Source organism: Pogoniulus pusillus, chromosome 4 (genome assembly GCF_015220805.1).
Source record: "Pogoniulus pusillus isolate bPogPus1 chromosome 4, bPogPus1.pri, whole genome shotgun sequence".
In the NCBI taxonomy this organism is placed as follows: Eukaryota; Metazoa; Chordata; class Aves; order Piciformes; family Lybiidae; genus Pogoniulus; species Pogoniulus pusillus.
The window spans coordinates 48,365,471-48,388,713 of record NC_087267.1 but is presented as its reverse complement, the minus strand read 5'-3'; the positions used below and the strand labels follow the sequence as shown (position 1 = coordinate 48,388,713).

Below are 23,243 nucleotides of genomic sequence, written 5' to 3'. Positions count from 1 at the left end.
TGCTGAAGGATGTTTGCTGAGTCTACTGTCAAGGGCTCAGCTTCTGCTTAGGCAGTTTTTATTCATGGAAGCTATTTACTGCAAACAAACTTGCTGACTGTTTAGGACCCTGTTTTGCTCAAGCTCTGTACCAAAGCTGATAGGACATACCAGGTGATGGCATACACTCTAATTAAATATTTAAAGCCCAGCAGACCATTCCTGGAGAGCAGCTAAAAGCTGCACCTTTCACCCTTCACTTTGCTCAAGTCTTAACTCTGGTTTGCTCTTTCAACCAGCTATTGCTAGCAAATAAACCCAACTCAACACTTCTGCCTTTGCAGTACACAGACTGATGCAAGTCAAAAATCTTTTGACAGCCTCTAGAGGCAGCTCTTCCGTGCATTCTTCACACTGCTGCAAGTATTTCCCCATCTGCCAGTGGATTTTGAAGGAAGGCACTCATGCTAACTCATGGCTTGCAGTAGATTTTATTTAATGAGCAGCTGTCTGTGAGCAGACTGAGGTTGCTGAACTGTGCCCACAAGAAAATACTAGCTACTGCTTGTGTGTCATTGCTTCCTTATGCAGTAACCCCACCTGCTCAGACACCATCCCTTGTGCCCAGCAAGCAGAGGTAGGTGAGTATAAACAGTGTGGTGGACAAAAGGAAGCTAGCACACGAATGTAAGATGCAGTTATGAACACACATAAACCAAGCAAAGCTCTTCAGCACACACTGAGGTGAACATAAGCCAGAGGAAGTGATTCAAACCCTCTCAAACAGTGTTCTGTAACTAGCTCCATTAACTTGACTGTTAGCCATGCTTCATCTATCAAAACACAAACCTTGACTGGTGAGAAGCCTAGACACTAGCAATCCCAACTGCAAACCAACAGATGTGGCAAGGCTGCTCTCTATGGCATGAGGCTCATACCTGGTTGGTTCTTTCCATGTGTGAGTGGGGTAGAAAACGTCAAAGTTGATTTCTTTTCCAGTTCACATCTGCAGAGATGCACCATGAGCTGTTTTGTCAAGCTACCCAGTGTTTTTGTGAAGTTGCAGTGGGAGACTGAGGCCTTTCTGGGTGTCACAATCATTAGAAGATAATGGGCAGATTCCAGTGTCTTGTTTCCAGATCTGGGCAATAAACCTGTCTGAGGGTAAATGCAACACAAAAAGAGTGACCAGCCGTAGGAGGCATCTAAGTGCACTGGAGATAGGTCTGGACACAGCACCTTTCATAAAAGCAGCAGGAGCCTGCTTCTCTCTAACACTGCTTATGTGAACCTGTAAACTGTCACCTTAAGGCACAGAACCTCAAAAGAGTGGAGAAAGCTTTGCTCACCACAATGGACACACTTCAGTACCCACCTCTGGCTAGCTCTTACTAATCACCAAAAGTACTAGTGCCTGCTTTCAGTATTTTATAAACCCACTTAACCTGAAAGGTGAACATTTCTCTATTAACCTCCAATAGCCATACTCAGACTCTTCACTGCCAGCTCAGTTCTTGGCATCGTCACCTGCCCCTGAACTCATCCACGCGTCACTCTGAAGCAGAACTGCGCTTGTGCTTCTCTCTTGTTTCCTGGTCATCACCGTCCGGATACTTGGTAAGATCCATAGTCAGCACCTGGCTGAACACGAAGTCATCTTGCTGAGGAGAGGAAGGGTGGCAGAGTTTAAAACTCTGGTATTGGTAACAAGCATTTCCTGAATGACTACAAGACCGAGCTTGAGTTACATCATTTCACCCAGCCAGTGCCCGTGCTTACTCCTGACCACAAAGCATTTCAGCAACACCACTATGTACACGATTCACTGCAGTGACACTTAAGGGGTAAAGCAGGACTTGAAAGGAAAACAGGGTGTCTCACTTAGAATTTGGCAATGATTGTTACCTCTGGACACACTCCAATCAATGCATCTGCTTTGGAATAAAACTCTTCCTTCAGAGAAATGACTATCATCTGAATCTGCTCGTGGGCCTGTTCTCTAATGAAACTCGAGACCTTTGGGAAGAAGCCAAAGATTCCAGTCAGTTAATTCTGGCCAACTTAGCCTGTGCTGCGATTAGAGAGTCACTAGGAAAGAGCTGAGCTATGTTAGCTGCAGAACGCAGTACTCTGGCTAGGAGATAAACAGGGTCACATGAGAAATAAAACACTTTTAAGACAGGTACTTGGCAGGTTCTTAACTGTTAAGACATCTCTCTGCTTTTCCAACGTGCAGTCATCATTCAGAAAGAGACCAGTGCCAACCACAGTACACTGCTTAACAGAGCTACCAAGGAAGGTGGAAATTCCTGGATGCTGAGGGCAAAGTGTGGGAAGATTGTTGTTAGCTGTAGGTGATGAACAACTTGGAATATGCATTAGCTTGTTGCAGACAGCAACAGCTTTTCTTAGCGCTCTGCGAAGTGAAGGTACAAACATGAAGTTACAAATGGATGACTGAACGAGGCAGTACCCCAAACCAGAAATTAAGTGCTGGATAAAAAGCACATTTTAAATCAGACTTTCATCTGCACGTGTCAGGAAGGTGATTTTTATGTTTAATGGAAGAACTGCCTCCGAGAAGTTATTTACTTGTCATGGAAACTGTCACTGCAGGTCTGCCTCAGGAAATTCTTAAACTGAAAAATAGGAAGAAGAAGTTCTAAGGGTAAAAGCTGGACACCAGAGAGTAGCAGAAACACAACATTTCCTTACCTCAGTTTTGCTCACTTGTAACACTGAAATTCCCCTGCCAGAAGTTTTTGGTCCTTTCCAGGACCAATTGTATCTTGCAGGTAAAGAAAGAGGTAGGAAAGTCCCTGGGAGGCAGGAAACATTGTACTTTCAGGTCACTGCACTCTGGCTCTTGGTCATGCTGTGATTTAAAAGGCTTTCCACACACACTTAAATTATCATCTGACTCTCCTTCTAACAATGTCTAGATAGATGTTGAAGGCAACTAAAGAAGCCTCCTAGGAAACCTCTGCTCTCTCACCCTTTTCCCCACTACACAGGCAGCTGCTCTCCGTTATACACCAGAGCCTGAATAACAGGCTGCCCACAGTCAAAGAGCTGCCTTTGCAGTCCTCCTGCCCCAAGCCCTCCTGTCTCGGGAGCAGCAAGCAGGGAAAGGACTGCAGAAGAGCATAAGCCAAAGGAAACTACGCGGGCAGGGCTATGCAGCAAGTGTGGCCCTGCCTTAGGGGAGAAGAAAGGCACCTGTAGCCACGGCAGTCACAAAATGGGCAGAAGCCAAATTTAGTTTCAAAGCAGGAGGTTCAGAGTTACTTCCCAACCTGCTAAGAAGGGCGCCAAGGACTCAACTGATGCAGTGTACACTCCTACAGCAATTTCAAGGTGAAGCCTAATGCATAATACAATCCAGATGATCAGCTCTTTGGCCATAAAGTGGTATCTATGGATGCTATGTTTAATAAGTGTGCATTATAGCAGAACTTACACTACTTAACCTTTCTGCATTAATGTTCTCCTTTTCCCTGAATACACCTTTTAAAAGCATCGTTGTTGATGTGGCAGCTGAAGCATGGTGTTTTCAACCTGTGAAAACACCACTGACTGAAGGGTCTAAGCTTCAGAACCATTTGGCTGACAACCATTAATGCGACTGTCTTTTGTGGGGCCGTGAATGCAATCCTTATCCTAAAGAAAGTCAGCTTTGAAGTATGTTCGAACTAATAAGCCCAGCTGCATATAAGAAAGATCAGCTGTTCTCCCTTTAGAGTGCACTGAAGAATAGTGCTTAGCACATTCTTAGGTGTAAAGTGGCCATTTCCTCTGCCAGATGCCTCAGGATGAGCCTGCTCAGAAAGGCAAACTGCACCAAGGTGCCTCCTCACTGCATTTCTCTGCAGCTATGTCACTGCATCCTTTGCAGTCTCTGTGGGAAGCTGCTGCCACGCTGGAAATCCTGAACTTTGTGCAATGTGTCGTTGAGGACTGCTGCATCTGTAACTGCAGCAGGAACCTCTGTGGGAAAAGTAATCCAGATAGCAACCTGCAATTGTTTTAGGCATGACCTGGGACTCTTGACCAGCTCCAGACAGAAGCAAGGAGAATTTTACATTCATATCCAGAAGATCACCTCTGAAGCCTGCAGAGATAGGAAGTATTAATCACCTAATAGTGCAGCCTTGCTGAAAGGCAAACCCGTGCCATTTAGCAACCAACGGTGCAGTGGCAGATGAGAGAGGCAGCCTGTGCAACTCTGAAGTCATCAGTCATGATAGCTCTGACTTCAGGATTAAGGATACTGATACCTAACCTGAATGTGTAATCTTCTACTGTTACATCGACTCCCAGGAGGGGATGAGCAATCAGGAAATCATCCTGTTAAAAAGCTTACTTGACAGAGGTGTTTTGGAACCACCTGGTGAGTAATCTTGTCTCTCCCCATGTCATCCAGAGCCAATCCCATTATGTCTAATTTGGTGTTGCTGAAACACACCAAACCAGGTTAAAACAGATCTGGGGCCTAGCCTCTGCTTGGAAGTAGTGAATGATGGGTATCTGGCATAGACTTGCAGCCCAAGGAGTGCTTAAGGAACTCACAATATTCATAGAATCACAGAATCAACCAGGTTGGAAGAGACCTCCAAGATCATCCAGTCCAACCTATCACCCAGCCCTATCCAGTCAACTAGACCATGGCACTAAGTGCCTCATCCAGTCTTTTCTTGAAGACCCCCAGGGACGGTGACTCCACCACCTCCCCGGGCAGCCCATTCCAATGCCAATCACTCTCTCTGTGAAGAACTTCTTCCTAACATCCAGCCTATACCTACCCTGGCACAACTTGAGACTGTGTCCCCTTGTTCTATTGCTGGTTGCCTGGGAGAAGAGGCCACCCCCCACCTGGCTACAATGCCCCTTCAGGTAGTTGTAGACAGTAATAAGATCACCCCTGAGCCTCCTCTTCTCCAGGCTAAACAGGCCCAGCTCCCTCAACCTCTCCTCATAGGATTTGTGCTCCAGGCCCCTCACCAGCTTTGTTGCCCTTCTCTGGACATGTTCCAGCACCTCAACATCTTTCTTGAATTGAGGGGCCCAGAACTGGACACAGTACTCAAGGTGTGGCCTGACCAGTGCTGAGTACAGGGGAAGAATAACCTCCCTTGTCCTACTGGCCACACTGTTCCTGATGCAGGCCAGGATGCCATTGCCTGGAGTCAGCCATCTCCAAGAAGGAATTCTATCTGGCAGGCACAAGGAGGTGAGATTTCACAGCTGTCTGCTGAAGAGGCACCCTGCAAGCAAACCTGCTGTACTTGGCACATGAGAGTCTACTCCACCAGGAAAGAAAGCAAAAGCCTGGTGTCTGTAAAACTAGTGCTGTGTGTTAGATCTACCCAGACCAACAGCACTACTAATGCAAGCAGAGAGACAGCCTGATCTTTGTGGGAGGGAATGTCTCCACAGACTAAAATCCAGGCAAGATCTTGATGATTCTTCTCCTAGAGTCTCCTTGTATTAAATCTCCTCTTCTCAAAGGTTGACAACCTGCAACTGACAACCTTTACTCTGTGTGTTCTATCACAGGGTTTTGTTACAGTGAATAGTTACTGGCAAAAAAGAAATGCAGGAGGATAGGAAGCTATTTTAATCAAGCAATAATTCATGTGACTAAAACAAGGAGAGTGACAGGTCTTGGTGTCAGTGTGAAAATCACAGAATCAACCAGGTTGTGAAACACCTCAAAGAGTCCAACCTATCACCTAACACCTTCTCATTAACTAACCCACAGCACTAAGTGCCTCATCCAGCCTCCTTTTAAACACCTCCAGGGATGGGGACTCCACCACCTCCCCAGGCAGCCCATCCAATGCCAATCACTCTTTCTGTGAAAATCTTCTTCCTAACATCGAGCCTAACCCTACCCTGGTGCAGCTTGTTCTGTTGCTGGGTGCCTGGCAGAAGAGCCCAATCCCACCTGGTCTACAACCTCCTTTCAGGTAGTTGTAGACAGCAATGAGGTCTGCCCTGAGCTGCCTCTTCTCTGGGCTGAAAACCCCCAGCTCCCTCTACCACTCCTCACAGGGCTGTGCTCCAGCCCCCCCAACAGCCTTGGTGCTCTTCTCTGGATATGTTCAAGCACCTCAACATCTTTCTTAAGATATTTCATAGGCCATGTAGATACACTCTTCTGCTTCTTTAGAGGTAAGAGAACAAAGAGGCCTTAAAAATTACAGTCCCACCCAAGCAGCAATCCATGAGTGACCAGACTGTAGCACAGGTGGTCATGCTCTCCACTTTCACACTCCTGACCTGTTTTTCTCAACAGCTTGGCACCTGATGAAAACACATTCAGATTTATGAAATTAAACCTAGCTTTAGTCTAACATCTCACAGGAACATTACTTTGGTCCTAACCCCCACAGATTTTAAACCAGGTTAAGACATTATAATCAGTCCCTTCAACCCAACAACCTGAAGTGAGAAGTAGCCATCCTCCAAAAGGTGTCATTATGTTGTTGATAGAAGGAGAAAGGCCTCAAGTTACCTTATCAATGTTTGTGTTATCCAGGGCAGCATCTATCTCATCCAAAACAAAAAAAGGTGCTGGTCGAAAGCTGTAGAAGAAGAGACACCAGAGTGCTAAATGACATTCCAGTCACTTCAGAGAGTCACCTGCCATGCAGTTCTGACAAGAACAAAGACCTCAGCAGTGCTTGAATACTCTGCTAAACAGTATCTCCCTGCCACTTAGCCCCCAGCTGGCTGAGAGAGCAAACGTCTCCTACCTGTGTATAGCAAACATCAGGGCCAGAGCTGCCACAGATCTTTCTCCTCCTGACAGACTGTCCATTGGCATAAAGCGTTTTCCTGGAGCCACGCAGTTGAAGCCAATGCCTTCCAGATAAGGCTCCTCGGGATTCTCCGGGCTCAGGAATGCCTGGAGACACACATGCATTTCATTATTAACAGGGACAGCTCTAGAACTGGTAAGCTGGCTGTTGGTTTGAGGCTAATTTTTACTGAGAGAAACTCAATCTTTAGCTGTGAGAAGAAGGAAGAAAAGCAACAGTAACAGTGCATCACCATTCTGCTGCTGAGAAACACAACCAGCCAACATACAGCTCAGACAGGCACTTCACACACTGCTCAGCTCTCACTTTGGGCTGTGCCTTCTCTCTGGCAGATTCTGCCTTTGACTCTCTAATCCACCTAACCCCTTTTCCCCCTAGCCTCCTTGTCCTCTCTTTTTGACAGCTCCCCTATGTCTGAGCTAGAGGATCAGCTCAAACGGCCACACCTCAGATCTCCAGATTTATCAGGTGAGACACATGTGAGTTACCTGGTTATTTCTGAAGGGAGGGGGAAGGGGTTTGGGTCAGGAGCCCTCCTGGGGACTCTGATTGTTTCTGGGAGGGGTACTGTATTTCTGTGTTCCTTTTAATTGGTATGTAACTGTGTATATATATATATATATATATATACAAGCATATGTATGTACAGCATATATATGTATATATATGCTGTAAAGATAGCTTCATTCCTTCATTTCCAGCCATCTGAGTCTAGTCTGGGTGATTTTCTTAAGTGCTGGGGGAGCAGGTAACTCCCAAACCATCACAGTTTGAATACTAAGCTAGTGTTACAACTCGTAAGTTTGCTTCATCTGCAGGAAACACCTCCTGCTGAAGAGCAGCATCCAGCCTAGACCTCCCCCAGCACAGCTTGAGGCTGTGTCCCCTTGTTCTGTTGCTGGGTGCCTGGCAGCCCAGCCCAACCCCACCTGGCTACAGCCTCCCTTCAGGTAGCTGTAGACAGCAATGAGGTCTGCCCTGAGCTTACTCTTCTCCAAGCTAAACCACCCCAGCTCTCAGCCTCTCCTCACAGGGCTTGTGCTGCACAGGTTCTCTTGTTCCAGATAACAAAGAATCAAGTAGGCCTAAGCTCAGGCACCTGAGGACCAGACTCACCTGAGCACTACTGCTTCTGCACAGTTTCTTGTAGATCTGATCAATGGCTACGGAGGCATGCTCGAAGCACCGGCTGAAGCGCTCATATCTCCTTTGCTTCACCTGCTCAAACTCCAGCTTGCATGCCCTGGCTTCCTTTCTGCTGGCCTCAAAAGCTGTGAAAAAAGCAACACTCAGACTACTCACTAAGCCTCTATGCCAACATAAAGAGCACAATCAGTATGCTGTGTAGCAGAACAAGTATCGAGGCAAGGGCTTATTGCAGAAAACCGAGATGCATAGAAGGGTTTCTTTTCAGAATTCCAACGGGGCTGGGTTGTGTTCAGTCTGCTCTACTGCCACTTGGAGCTGCAGGAATGAACAAAGTTCTTCTCCTTCTGTACGCTGAGTAGCCTTAACCAGCAGCATTCACCTGTAACAGCTTCAGAACATCTTGGGTTTCTTAGCGACTGCCTGCAACAGTCTCTGAGGACACCAGCAAGCTTGCAGTAAGGCTCATGTCCGAGCTGCGTGTGCTATGTGTCTGTTACTTCAATTATTTAAGAATCACAGAGATAGTTTTATGATTACAGTCAGCAATTTTTAGAAAATAAGCAGACACTTTGTCATTTGGCCAACACATTATCTTCCCAGTCACTCAAGCTGCATTTCAATCAATTATTTCAGAGCAAAGTAGGTGTTAACACATTGGTTACACATAAAGAGGACAACTGAGGATTAACGCTTCAGCAGAAGGAATACCTCACTATCTGAAAGAAGCAAAGCCAGCAGTGCCAAACCCCAGAAAGGGGAATATGAATCTGGGTGACAACTCTTATGGTCGGAAGAGAGATTAATAAGGAAGACAAAGAGTTACCATCTATTGATTCTTGGAACTTGTCTCGAGCTATCTGTAATTTCTCTACTGCTCTCAGGTTCGGTGCAGCTGTCTTCATTAAAGTATTCTCTTTTAATCTTATTTCCTGCTGCATCTGCTGCAGCTGTTCCTCTATGTCCTTATCAGACTCTAGGTCCTAATGAAGGAAAAAAAAATGTTCCAGCAATAGTATCTGCTTTTAGACCAAGACATTTCTACATGGCAAGTACTCATGGCTCAGGAGCAATCACCCCACTCATCCAATAGCTTTTACAGAATCATAGAATCAAGCAGGTTGGAGGAGCCCTCCAAGATCATCCAATCCAACCTAGCACCCAGCTCTATCCAATCAACCAGACCTTGGCACTAAGTGCCCCATCCAGTCTAGAAAGACTACATAACAAAAGTCTCCACTCAGAGTCTCAGTTCTCTGAACAGATTTACTGGGTCCTAGTTGTTCTTCCACAAGACTACTAAAAACAGACACCAAACTGTCTTCAGCCTAGAAGCCTGGGTTAAAACACAACAGAGGAGGATCAGATGGCTTCACTACTTGATTTGCAAAGGAAACCTCTTAAGACAGGTTCCTGACGAATTATTCAAGGAGAGTTCAGTGACAGACTCATCCCTTGCTCTTATTTTCCTTATGATGACAAAGAAAAGAGAGTCACAAAAACTGCTAAGCAAACATGACCTAATGGATTGTCACAGAGCGAAATATGCTAAGTCTCAGTCTCTGAAAACACTACAGCAGGTGGCACAACAACCCTGGCAGCCCATAATTTGTTTCTGGAGTTTTAAATCATAATCTCCAGTGCTGGAACTTAAAAGAAGAAGGTAAAGCAAAACTGAAAATCAGAGTTGTAAGAGACTGCCAAGCTCATCCAGTCCAACCTATCTCCCAGCCCTGTCCAATCAACCAGACCATGGCATAAGAAGCTCAGCAGGAGCCAGCAGTGTGCACTTGCAGCCCAGAAAACCAAGCAGAGCCTGGGCTGCAGCAGCAGCAGTGTGACCAGCAGGGCCAGGGAGAGGATTCTCCCTCTCTGCTCTGCTGAGACCCCACCTGGAGTACTACATCCAGCTCTGGAGCACCTGGGCCAAGAGGGCTGTGGAGATGCTGGAGAGTGTCCAGAGCAGGGCCAGGAGGATGCAGAGAGGCTGCAGCAGCTCTGCTGTGAGCACAGACTGAAAGAGTTGGGGCTGTGCAGGCTGGAGCAGAGGAGGCTCTCAGGTGACCTTCTTGTGGCCTTGTGTTCCAAGCCTCTCAAGCTTCATCTGTTTTCATGGTTAGGGTAGACTTCAAATTAAGTTTGGTTATATAGGAAAGTGACCTATCCAGAAATGTCATACACCAGTGTAAAACCAAACCCCACACACACATGCACTTAAGCTTACTTGTGTTCTCAGGGAGTTTCATTGATTTTAAATAAAAATCTCAACACTAAATGATTTCAAACAACAAAAAGCTTACCTTCAATTCTTCTGATAGGCTGCTGTAGTTGATCTGAATTGCCTCTTCTCTCTCATAGATACTTGATGTAGTCTGGGTGCCTTCCGTTTCAGTTCCCAGCTATAAATGCGAAGGACATAGCAGGTCAGAAATATATCAGTTAACTTTTAAACTGTTAAACAATGTATTAAAAGGACTGGAGGTGAGGAGGAAGTTGTTGAGTATGAGAGTGGTGAGAGGTTGGAATGGGTTGCCCAGGGAGGTGGCTGAGGCCCCGTCCCTGGAGGTGTTTAAGGCCAGGCTGGCTGAGGCTGTGGCCAGCCTGCTCTAGGGTAGGGTGTGCCAGTGGGGTTGGAACTGGCTGCTCCTTGTCGTCCCTTCCAACCCTGACTGATTCTCTGATTCTAAAAGGAAGTAAAATGAGAGGACAGTGGTAACACAGTATAAGGAGGACTTATTCCACAGCTTGTTCCCCAGCCAAACCAGAGTTTACTTCCTATGAGTCAAATGAACCCCCAGACTTTTTAAATAAGAAAAGATTTGCTAACTTCAATTTGAAGCCAAGATGAAAGCAGGAGTAAATAATTTCTAAGATATTTAGCACAAGGTCCATACTGTAAACTTCCTGACTGGAAAGATCTATGTTCCCATAATAATTCCATCCTCTTTCAGGGAAAGTCACTGAAGTGTTTCTTCCACTCAGCTGGCCTCAGAAGACACGAGGAGCATCAGTTCTGTGCAACATAAGCAGAATACCTTTTGGACCCTGTAAGCCTGGATTTCCAGCAGCAGCTTTGCCAGGAATGAGAGCTATGCTGCACATCCCTGTCAGTCCCTTTCTCACCAAGGTTCCTTCAATGAACCCCAGCAGATCTATCTTCTGTAAAGCCTGGAAGTACCTCTACTTCGCTGATGTCATCCAGCGATCCAGACAGCAGCTGTAACTTCAAGTCCTCCACCTTGCATTCAAGCAGCAAATTATGTCGCCTTAATCTTTTCTCTTCCAGAGAGGATTCTATAGCTGTAGCTTCCTTTTGTAATTTTGTCACTTCTCTACATGCACAAAAGGTACAATCAGTTAAAGAGCAGGAACATCGCTGCCAGTAGCATCCACAGCCACACAGCACAAAAAACTGTAACTAAGAACAAAGAAGGCTTTTTCCTCTACCATCTCCATCAAACACCAGGGACAACAGCACTTCACTTCTCCTCTTCATCCTCCCAAACAACTCAAGAGAGAGCTGGGAGCCACATGCTACTGCAGCACACAAACCAACAGTGTGCTGTAAAGTATGAACTCTTAAGCCTATGGCAAGGTAAAGATCAGAGCACAGACACAGCTTCAATGCGTTACCAAGCTCGCACTACAGCACGTTCAAATAGAACTTTGCCTAACCAGAACTCAACTCTGTTCTGTTCAGCTCTGCTGAGCATGTGTAGAGGTCTGACCCTCTGAAAAATATAATCAAGTATCTTTTAGCATTATTCTACTTGAATCACACCTGGAATCTTTGAACAAATTGCTCTGACAGCATCAACTCGCTAAATAAGGCGGAGCCGTGACAGTCGTACTGCTTAAACGACACACCATAAGCCGAGTTGCTATGCTTGCACTCTCTGAGCTTATGTAAGCTCAGGTGAGTTGATGTAAGAGTCTACACTTATGCAAACTCAAATTCTATACACAGTTCCACAAGTTTGCCCAGCCACACTTTGCCAACACACAGAAGACTCCCCATGGCCAACCAGAGCCTGGGCTGCATGAGGAGCAGTGTGGCCAGCAGGGCCAGGGAAGGGATTCTCCCTCTCTACTCTGCTCTGCTGAGACTCCATCTGCAGTACTGCATCCAGTTCTGGAGCCCCTATTACAAGAGAGATGTAGAGATGCTGGAGCTTGTCCAGAGAAGGGCCAGGAGGATGCAGAGAGGCTGCAGCAGCTCTGCTGTGAGCACAGTCTGAAAGAGTTGGGGCTGTGCAGGCTGGAGCAGAGGAGGCTCCCAGGGGACCTTCTTGTGGCCTTCCAGGATCTGCAGGGGGCTACAAAAAGGTGTGGAGGGACTTTTCTGGACATCAGGAGTGCCAGGATTGAGGGGAATGGAGCAAAGCTGGAGGTGGGGAGAGTGAGGCTGGAGGTGAGGAGGAAGTTGTTGAGCAGGAGAGTGGTGAGAGGCTGGAATGGGTTGCCCAGGGAGGTGGTTGAGGCCCCATGGCTGGAGGGGTTTGAAGCCAGGCTGGCTGAGGCTGTGTGCAGCCTGCTCTAGGGTAGGGTGTCCCTGGGCATGGCAGGGGGGTTGGCACTGGCTGCTCCTTGTGGTCCTTTCCAACTCTAACTGATTCTATGATTAAGCATCAATAAGAGGTAACCATAGTCCCCAGAGCAGTTGGTATAAAAGAACTGCAAGGTAGGTGTTGACCTTAAATGAATATGTATCTAATGGTATTTAACATTTTAAAGGCCTGCAGAAAACAAAACCACTGACATCAGAAAAAAACCAAGTTCTTCATAATCGAACCAAGAACAACATGACACTAGCAGCAAACTTAATCTGCTCCTCCCAATCACCTGTAAGGAAATATATACTTCTCAGAAGCCTCTGCCTGTTTATCAGAAATCAGGAGACCTGATGCCAGCTAGATCAGACAAATGCTGTTCTGTTTGGTTAATGGGATAGCTCATGAAATCTTCTCACTCACATGGCTTCTGGGAACCACAAACTGAATCAGAAATCCTTTTCAACTGGTGCATATTGCTAATGCAAATTACCATGCCTCTAGTGAATCTTTCCTGAGAAAGGAGAGCAGGAGGAATTCAAACACCTGATCATTAAAACTCTGCTAGATACTAAGACATTCATCATCTCCCCAGAAGTACAATTAGTAATTACCTATTAACAGCTAATGCTGTCTTTCTTAACTCTTCCACTTCATTTTGGGCTTTTATAACCTCAGATTTACGACCACTCAACCTGTCCTTAAGAAGCTGCTGCTCTTCCACAATTTCATTCACTTTTTTCAGAAGCATCTTTTCATCCTGCACAGAAATGTTTACATTTTTAACCTTTCAGCAGAAATCTTGATATGGAAGCTTTAGCATAAATAACAAAAGAGTTAACTTTAAATATGTCAGAGTACATTCCCACGTGTTAGAGCACCAAACCTGAGAGGCACTGGGAGGAGAGCCTGTGTGACACACAGCGAGATCCAGATGTTGTGTTTGCACAGGCACAGCACACTCTGGCTTTGTTATTGTACCACATTAAACCATGGAACAAGGCTGGGATCTTAGGATGCCTAAGGTCTGTACACCTACTCCCTTTTCCTCAGTCCTTTAGCCTTGCTGTACATCTACAACCTGTTTAGCACCTTCTAAGGTAACCTGAAATACTTTTAGAAGCATTGTTTGTTAAAGATATTCTTTGTTCTCTGTGCAGGCACTTTAAAAGAGTCTTCCCTTACACAGCCCACTGCTAAACTGCTAGAAATAGGATGCTAGAATATAGCAAACCTAACACTGGTGCTGCCTTTTCATATATAATGAATGAAAGGTAACCTTTCACACAGTTTTTAGTAAGCTTACTTTTTAGTAACTCCCCTGACAGAGGTTACTCCACAGTTAAAGTGACAATATGCAGCTGTAGTTTTTTACATCTTCACTAAGTCAATGCTGATTTAAGCTCTAGAAGAGGAACTCAACAGCATCGACTGTGTTTGTTCTAAGCAGTAAATCAGTGTATTCCTTTCCTTCTCCCAGCCCCAGACAAACATGTCTAAGTCACCTTCTGTAGCTTGGTGATCTCAGCTTCATCTTTATGAATGGTCTCCCTCAACTTGCTGACTGCATTTGTAGACTTCTGTAGATGATCACGGTTATACTCCAGCTGAGTATTCAGTTGTGTCTTCTGACTTTCAAACTCCAGTCTAGTCAAAGCATTCAAACCAAAGCTTACAAAGCAGGCTAGTAACTGTGAGTGAAGCCAAGTTAATCCAAGACATGTTTTCACTGTGACCACTTAGCTAGAATTTTCCTCTCTTCTAGATGAACACAAAAAGTTTGTATACATTTGGCTCATCGATTCCACTATGCCACATCCTGTGCCTGCACTGCAAGTTGCAAAAATACAGGGATAATAGCCCAAAAATAGCACAGGATACAGCGAGGCCACATGCCATAGGAGGAGTGAGACCAGAAGTTCAAGCAGCCCAGTGTGGTGCACCTAGAAATGATTAGGAAGGAGCTGGGCAAAAGTTACAGCAATGTGTTTATCCACGGCTTGCACTCCCTGCTGAGCCTCTGCAAGCTTCCCAGTCAGCTGGAGACTTGCTACTAATGCTGCAACTGTTGTTCATGCAAGAGTTGGCAGATGACCACCTCCAGACTCTATAGATATGGGCACTCCAGCCAGAAGGTGCTTCAAACTGCAACCAAAAGCAGTGCATAGGACCTCACTGCAGCACCAGCCAAAAACATGCATCTGGGCTAGTTTCTGCAACCAGAGTGCTCCTCAGCAGTTAAAGAGGTGACTGTAAAGGAAATGGGAGTTCATGACTAGTACTAGGATGTTAGCCATGTAGAAAAGGTGCATTCTCTGTAAGCAGTGTCAGGAAGTGCACAAACTGTTACCTGCCTGACAACATGTGCAGCACAAGGAGAGAGTTAGCATTCTGCTCTCTAAGATACAGCTCTGTGACCCTGTGCCGCACGTCTGTTTGAGGGGAACGCCTGTAAGGCTGCCTGTGGGAAAACTCACTGTAAGGAGTTTCTTCCTCATCTCCACTCTAAGTATCTAACCAAATTAGGGATAATGAAAAAACTAAGCAGAATGCCACTGCCTGGGGACTGAGGTTGAAGATTTTTCTGCACTGAGGAGATTGCAGAGACAGCATCAAAGGCAAGCTTGCTGCAAATGCTTTCTGTGTAAGGGTTAAGGGAGGGGGTTGCATCCTGAGAGGGCATAAGGACAATAAACTTCATGCATGAGTAAACTTCATGAAGTTCCAGAGGGACAAGGACCTACTTGAGACAGTCCAACAGAGGGCTATAACGATGACTAAGACTGGAGCACTGCCTGATGAGGAAAGGCTGAGAGCTCTGGGGCTGCTGAGGAGACTGAGAGGGGATCTAATCAATGTCTATAAAATATCCAAAGGCTGGGGTTCAGGAAGGAAGGAAGGGACAGGGACAGCGACAGCCTCTGCTCACTTGTGCCCTGGAACAGGATGTAAACTGCAGCACAGGAAGTTCCACCTCAAATAGGCAAGAATTTCTTTACTGTAAGGCTCACAGAACCTGAAAGAGGCTGCCCAGAGAGGTTGTGGAGTCTCCTTCTCTGGAGCCTTTCAAGGCCTGTCTGGATGCATTTATGCGTGACCTCAGCTGGACTCTCTGGTTGTGCTCTGGCAGGGAGGTTGGACTCGAAGGTCTCAAGAGGTCTCTTCCAACCCCTACCACTCTGTGATACTATCCAGTGTGCACAATCTACTGCAGACCACTTTGTAACATTTCATTTACAAATGTCACCTTCTCTTAGCAGTCTCCTCCTGTTGTCTCACGGGTCCTTGTTCATACACACGAATATTTTCTATCCCAATTTCTTCACAGAACTCCCGGAAAACAGCATCTTCAGCCTTCCAACAGAGACAGGGGGCAAAAAGATGGTCGTGGTCATATTTAGACTGTCACGTCATCTACAGGCTGGATTTTCAAGGTACCTTAAAGAAACAGTAAACTGAACTACTGAGACATTTTCAATTGACACTCTTGGTGCAAACCCCAGGTACAAAGCACATGATCTACAAGAGGTAAACTCTGATCTAAGCTCTCCTCGACAGTGTGTAGTTACTCCAGAGATACTTTGAAGTCATCACAGTGTAACCAGCTTCCCTGGTTTTGTCTATTGTTCCCAGTTATCTGAAGAGAAAACTGAATGGTATACAGGACAGTCATCTCAGTTGCTTGGTATGGTTCAGGGCTTCATTTTAATCCTTTCATATAAGCCATAAATATTGATTACTATGGTCCACTTACAGCAAAGCCACAGTAAAGAACAAAGCCAAACCACACCACAAAATCTCTTTTGTTAGTATGTGCAGCTTATACCAACAAAAGCTTCATCCAAAAGGAGCCCTAATGTGTTCATGACAAATGTAGGCAGGCAGAGAGTAGGCACAGTGTACATGGCAGGGCAGAACCAAGAACAGAGCAACAACCCACAGCATTTAACAAGAAACCCAATGGACTGAACAACATTTAAAGGAAACTCTACAGGCCAAACCCCACTACAGCTTCTATTGTTTTGGTATGCATGGCCTGTTGAACCAGATACTGAATACCACATCAAATCACAACTCCATGATAAAGTAATGCTACTGATGACCACCCACTGTTTGCTTTGGGGGATTTTCTGGGCTTGTTTCTCATTTCAGAATGAACAAACAAAAGTTTTCTGGATGTGACATTCCTGAAGCCTAAAGCATCACTGAGTTCCTCGGTGTTTGCAGATGACAAGACACCTTAAGCAAGCAGATGTTTGCAGATGACAAGACACCTTAAGCAAGCAATACAAGCAAGGCAGAGTACATGCAGCAAGCTCTGTCTTCTTTACACATGAAGAATTCAAGTCACAGAATAATCCAAGAAAGATGGGCCAGAGGCCAGGAACTAAATTACACATCTACTATACACCTCAGGTGTATACTGCAAGAGTATACAAGTATGCACTGCAAGAGCAGTGAGCAATCTCTTCCTCTAGGAATCTACATTTACATGACCATTGTGGTGCAGGGCTCTGAATTGTCCAGATAAAACTGAAGCACCACTTTTCCAGGGCCTGTAGCAGATTTATTCCTTTGTCAAGAGCAGGAACAAAGGCAGCTTCCAGACAGAAATAGAGACAAGGTGGTTCTTTTTCATACAGTCCAGAGTTACCACCTACTCTAGCAGAACATAGGACAAAACATCTATGGGTGCTATTCACTTCTCCAAGTGCCTTCAGGCCTCACCACAGCCATGCTTTTGAATTTGTCAGCTGCCTGGATAAAATGTTCTAGGGACCATCTGCAGATTAGAGAACAACAGGGAAACTGAGACAGCTCATGGCAGACAGCCTATAGAAAAAACAGCTGGCAAATGGCTCAGAGAGGCCTTTCCCTGTTGATAATAAAAAGCAGAATGGAGCAGGTTCTAATGACCTAAGTTGTTTAGTGCCATAACAGATAACGATTTTGGACAAGTGGGACACCACAAGGTCCCCAAGCTTTGAATATGCTACCCTCAAAAATAAAAGGCGGGGAAGTGAGAGCAAAGATGGCTCAAGGTAGAGCATAGGCTAACTCTGTCTTCCATTAACTGTGCTCCAGATAAGCACAAGCACACAACAGTCTTAAGAAAAAAAGACTCTCATACATCAAAAAAACTGCATAAATCCTTCCTAAACCCATAATATCCCAATAACCCCAAAACACCCCTCCTCTCCAAAACCCAACCCCACTGAAACGAACAGAAAACCCAAACCAAGACACTGGAATGAGCAATTTGCTGACAACTGTCCTGCACACCTCAAACATTTCCCCAGGGTAAGAAGAGTGCACAGGAAAGAGCACAGATACTGGCTACCTCCCAAGAAGAAAAAGCAGTCTTCACACCATGCTGCTCTCATTTTTTACTATCTAATAGTGTAACAGGTTACTACCTAGACATGACTCCTGTAGAGTTCAGAGAAAAGCACTCTAGCAGCATTGAGAGCTCTATAAAACCGACAGAGTTCTTCCTAACGCATAAGCATGCTGACCTATTCTGCTTGTGGGGTGCACAAGTGGTGGATCTTCTCCAGATGAAAATATATTGATAGAGCATTTCCATGTTGACACTGGATGGGTCAGGCTATGGCTGCAGTGAGAACGATTTTCAGAAGCAGTCACCCAAGTGGAGACTGTCTGCTTAGATTACCAAGAGCTCTGCAAATCTCGTGGGTGCATATGAAGTGCACACTCCATGTCACAGGTCCACATCAGCCAGGAAGATGTTATGGCAAAGGCAAGTTACAGCCCAGCCTTGCTGCATAGTTATCTCTCCAGGAAAAGAAAAGATCCTGTAACTAGGGTTTCATACAAAACCTGGACATTAGAGCCTAAAAAAGAATAGGCTGATGATTATCAAATTTTACTCCAACACCTGAGTAACTTTCTGTGATCTGCTGTACAGTGAAAGTTTGTACCAAGAGTTCTAAAGCTGTGAGCTTCAATGGACTGTCCTTGTTCCATCACTAGAAAAATGAAATCATATTTATTAGCAGAGGAAGAAAGGGTGGGTGAAAACTAACTCATCTTCTTCAAACTCCAACATTTTCTTAAGCTGTAATTTCATTTGATGCAGAAGTATTAAGCCAAGCTTCATCTCAGCTAATTTTCAAGAACACTTTGTTGGTTGGGTCTGTGTGTAGCATGTAAAAGTCAGAACTTTTATTTAAAGGAAACTAATTTGCATAGCTGTGGCACACATTTACTAATATCCAAGTGCACTTCTGTTCACAGTTGCCTTGATCAGAAAGGCAAGGGATATGGGAAGATGGCTGGAGTAAGTGATAACCTTTGCCAATAAGGCAGTTTCCAAAGCTACAAGTCATTCAGGTTCTACAAGTCAGCAGAAAGAGAAAGATGGTTCTGCAGTGTAACAGCATGAGCTGCCAACACCATGACAGAAGGCATTACCTCATCAATCTTCTTCTGAAACTCTTCCATTTTTTCATTTCTTTGTGCTATTCCTTCATTCAGCATATCATGACTAGACTCAATATTTACCAATTCACTTCCCAGTTTTGATTTTTCCTGAACAGATAAAAAGGAAAAATGAGCATTATTTTTCTTAATAGGATTGTCAATGATCTAGAAACTAAGGAACAGTTCCATTCCAGATCATGCTTCTGTGATTAAACATGAAATATTTTCTTCTCAAATGCCTCTTACCCAACACTAGTGCATATTTCCACCTAATGACTGGAGTTTTAGTGAGCTGAAATTAGGTAAATATCATTTCACAGGATGTTAGGGGGTGGAAGAGACCTCCATAGATTGGGTCCAAGCCCCTGCCAAAGCAGGAATATGTCCAGACAGATCTTGAAAATATCCAGAGAAGGAGACTCCACAACCTCTCTGGGCAGCCTGTTCCAGTGCTTTGTGACTCCTACAGTAAAGAAGCTCCTCCTCATGCTGGAGGTGGAACTTCCTGTGCTGTAGTTCATATCCATTGCCCCTTGTCCTATCACACTATCAACTGAGAAGAGTTTGTCCCTTACCTCTTGACACCCAGGCCTCAGATATTTATAAACATTGATTAGATCCCTTCCAAGTGCATTTTGTCTTACAGACCTATGAAAATATATACCAGACTTCTAAACTATATGAATGAAGCTTACTGGAACTCCAATTTAATACTCAAATAGAAAGAGCCTTACCTACATTACTTTGCAGTCTTGGTTTCTAGATTAATGCCTCAGTCATAACTGCTGCTTGCAAAGCTTAAACTGAGCCAGAAAAGCTGGAAAGAAGAGCTACTGACTTCACCGGGAACAGCTTTAGGTAAAAAAATGCAGGTATTAAACATGAAGATCATAAAAAGCTCTGCACCATACCCTGTAGAGATTAGCAAGGTGTTTCTTTTTAATAATCTCTAATTCACTCTGCGAGTATTTGAGCCGTGTCTGAACTCCGCTGCACTGAGCACGCAGCTGCTTCAAGTCACTCTCCTTACGCTTGACCTTCATTAAGTTCTAGAAACAGAGAGAAAAATCATTTTAAGCAAGGAAGTGACTTCTCCAGAAATTGCTTTTTGTATCTCTGCTACATAAGGAAGTCTCTGCTGGGGCAAATGCTGATTGCACTGCTCATATTCAACAGATTCCTTTGTCAAAGGGAAGCATACCCCTGAAAATTCCTAAATCCTATTCTGTACTTCTTCCTAAACAACTAAAGGTATGGGACACTGAAAGAAGGGATCACCTTTTCCACTGAAGTCTTCAAATCTGAACAGTTCTTTCTCCTTGACAGAGGTTACATCAACACCGTTGTGTTGATACTCCACCTCTGTGACACAAGAACCCATCTGGCAGCTGAGGGCAGAAACCTACAGATGGTCGTTGTTATACTGGAAGAGGATAAAACAGCTACTGGTGTCCTATCTGCATCTTCTGGGAGTTGACCAAAGTCATCTTCCCCGAGCTGAATTCAATTAGACACAGCTTTTACTCCTTTGCATATTTGCAGCTGAGTGCCTTAAAAGAGACCTTACCTTTAGCTCACTAATCAAGCTATCTCTTCTTTCTTTCATTCTAGTTATTTCCTTTTCATCCCAAATTCTAGCTTTAGATCTTAGATCACTTGATCCTCCAGAAATCACTCCAGATTTTGAAAATAAAGTTCCATCCAGAGCCACTGTCTGGAAGAAATAAATAATTAACATCAAATGAACCTGAACAACAAAGCAGTCAAAACACCCCAAGGAATTTTTTAGCAGCCCCCAGGATGTGGCTGTTAAAAAACAGAGTCCAATTAAAATGTGGTGGTTGTTTTTTTCTCTCTCACTCCAAACCTGCTGACATGATACATTAAAAAAATGAAATTGAAGATGTGTAGTTTCTTGGCACTAGTCACATTTTGGTATTATTACAGCTGTTCAGAAAAGGAAATTAAGTTCTATGATTTCCTTGTATTTAGGAAATTCCTGAGAGACATTTGTGTGTACACTACCAACCGAGAAAATTCCAACTCTGAGCAAACCAGCTAATGAAGCAAAGGAAACACAGCTTGTTTGTAACGGAAAGTGGGAACCTGTGGTTTTGGGACCTAATTCTATTCCAGGGAAACACACTTCACACTTTCAACTTCAAGCTGTTTTAACTCAGATTTTTTTAAAACTTACTAAGTGCATACAAAGATTCTTCAGACTGTGACAGCAGTCGAGGCATGGATAATGAGAAAGAATTGCAGAAGAGACAGGGAAGCTTCCAGACTCCAATGCAGGCTATATCTACAGCTAAGAGATTCTGTCAAACACTGGAGAAAGCATTCCTTCTTAGAAAAACTAGCAAGATAAAAACTTCTACTTCCAAAATTAGACAGTTTTAACAACAGGACTATTCCTCCTTCCTTCTCCTTTTCGGTGTAACCACCATATCACAAAACATATTTGACAATAATTATTCTCCAAGGAAATCACTCAATGGTGCCACAGAGGAAAATACAACCATTTGAAATAGCTGGGGGTTTCTGTATGTGGGGCTAGACTGGACAGTACCATCCTCTATTAATCTGCAATATTTTGCAGTCTGAACAAAGAAGAATTAAAGGGCAGATGCACGACTGCTATGAAAAACATGCAGTAGAATTCAACTTCTTACTTTCAATCTCACTGGTCCATCAAATGCTATTTGTTTTGCTTCTTTAACTGTCTCACAGACCAAGGCATTCCCACTCACAAACTGGATCACTTTTTTCACTGGTGGAAACGGAGTTTGTACAACATCCACCAACAATTTAGCTCCTTTTATCTCTCTTAACATTTCATTGATTGGTTTCACCTGTAAAGCAAATAAGCAGTGTTTAGAATCCATGCTGTAAGAGCAAAGCATGTCTGACTGAGCGGTTGGAAATAGAAGGTACAGAGCAACAGTCTCAGTCACTAGGAGAGTAGAAATAGATCTGCTTTTCACATTCTTTGTATGTTCTACTTCTTAACTCTGCATAACCTCTTTAACTGCACACAAAATGCAAGTAGCACGAAGAATAAACAAAACGAGTTAAAGATCTGGGTATAGTTGCAAGGCTACAATCTCCTCGGGATCATGTAGACATTGGTAGGATGGATCCTGTAATTGGAGAGCTGCAGTGGAGTAACATAGTTTTTTCAGGAAGGGCACAGAGGAAAGACAAGGAGGTGGAGTTGCTGTGTGTGAGAGAACAGCTAGAATGCAGAGCTATGCATGGGGAAGGATGATGAACCAATTCAGAGCTCCTGTGTAAGGACTGAAGAAAGACCTGGTGAGGGAACACTGTAGTGGATTTAACACCTTCATTAATGATCTATATGGAGCACATGTAACTTCAGAGGTTTGCTGATAACACAAAACTGGAAGGAATGGCTGATATGCCAGATGGTCACACTGCCTCCCAGAGAGACCTCAGCAGGCCTGAGAAATGGAACAGGAACCTCATGAAGGTCACCTCGTAAGTGCTTTGACTTAGAATTTAAGGCTGTTTCAGTTAGGTGTAAATAATCCAGTACCAAGACTTACAAATGCATTAACCTGCTGAAGGCAGGAAAAAGAGAAATGTACTTACATCAAGGTAATCCAATGCAAGAAAAGTTTCAGGCTCAGCTCGTTCTTCTTTTAGGTACCTAATGCAATCCCTCGCTGTCTTCTCAGTGGCAACAACAATAGCAGTCATGTAGTGGCTGAATACCTTGGTAATAGCAAGGTAGTATTTTTTATGAATAGGATGACACAGGTCAAGCAATCTTCCATACTGAAGGTAAAGATACAGAGAAATATTAGTATCTTCCATTACAGATGAACTACTATTTCAGCATACAAGATACTGAAGTAGGAAAACATGTTACATGTCTACTGCACTACTCTTACAATGGCTGTACAACAGAAAAAAGCAGAAACTGAGGCAGTCAGTCTGAATTGCAGCTTGCCTTCAGAATCTGACAGATTTATTGTTTCCCCTGAGGTTACTGTTAAGTATCTGTATAATTTACTCAGAATGCCTAGCACATGCTTCTTTGCCAGAGCGACAACAGCAAAGCTGGCTAAGCATCCTTCTTGGAAAGGAAAAGTGTTGTAACACAAAACTCAATCTCTGAAGGACAGTAAGAACTGTTAACTGGAAAGTGGTAGTAAGAGAGGCAGCATCCCAGTTCCAATTCAAAAGTAGCTATCTGCCTAAAAAATGCTTTTCTTTTACTCTATAGTCCAAACACTCAAGCCTGTTTTGCCATATATTGACATAAAACCTCATC

The 23,243-nt window shown here is 44.3% G+C and overlaps 1 protein-coding gene across 1 annotated transcript in view; it reads right to left on the bottom strand.

Annotated features, from left to right (window-relative positions):
- Positions 1 to 454: 454 nt before the first annotated feature.
- Positions 455 to 23,243, bottom strand: part of SMC1B (structural maintenance of chromosomes 1B) — a 34,945-nt gene continuing 12,156 nt past the window's right edge. The window contains exons 10-25 of the mRNA XM_064142839.1: positions 22,559 to 22,744; positions 21,619 to 21,798; positions 20,511 to 20,657; positions 19,855 to 19,992; positions 18,935 to 19,051; positions 15,747 to 15,853; positions 14,005 to 14,146; positions 13,114 to 13,259; positions 11,128 to 11,281; positions 10,250 to 10,348; positions 8,776 to 8,932; positions 7,920 to 8,074; positions 6,738 to 6,889; positions 6,497 to 6,566; positions 1,885 to 1,995; positions 455 to 1,640 (exon numbers count right to left, since the gene is read on the bottom strand). Of these exons, the coding sequence (XP_063998909.1) occupies positions 1,530 to 1,640; positions 1,885 to 1,995; positions 6,497 to 6,566; positions 6,738 to 6,889; positions 7,920 to 8,074; positions 8,776 to 8,932; positions 10,250 to 10,348; positions 11,128 to 11,281; positions 13,114 to 13,259; positions 14,005 to 14,146; positions 15,747 to 15,853; positions 18,935 to 19,051; positions 19,855 to 19,992; positions 20,511 to 20,657; positions 21,619 to 21,798; positions 22,559 to 22,744 (2,172 nt within the window). The 3' untranslated portion in view covers positions 455 to 1,529. The remainder of the gene's footprint in view (positions 1,641 to 1,884; positions 1,996 to 6,496; positions 6,567 to 6,737; positions 6,890 to 7,919; positions 8,075 to 8,775; positions 8,933 to 10,249; positions 10,349 to 11,127; positions 11,282 to 13,113; positions 13,260 to 14,004; positions 14,147 to 15,746; positions 15,854 to 18,934; positions 19,052 to 19,854; positions 19,993 to 20,510; positions 20,658 to 21,618; positions 21,799 to 22,558; positions 22,745 to 23,243) is intronic.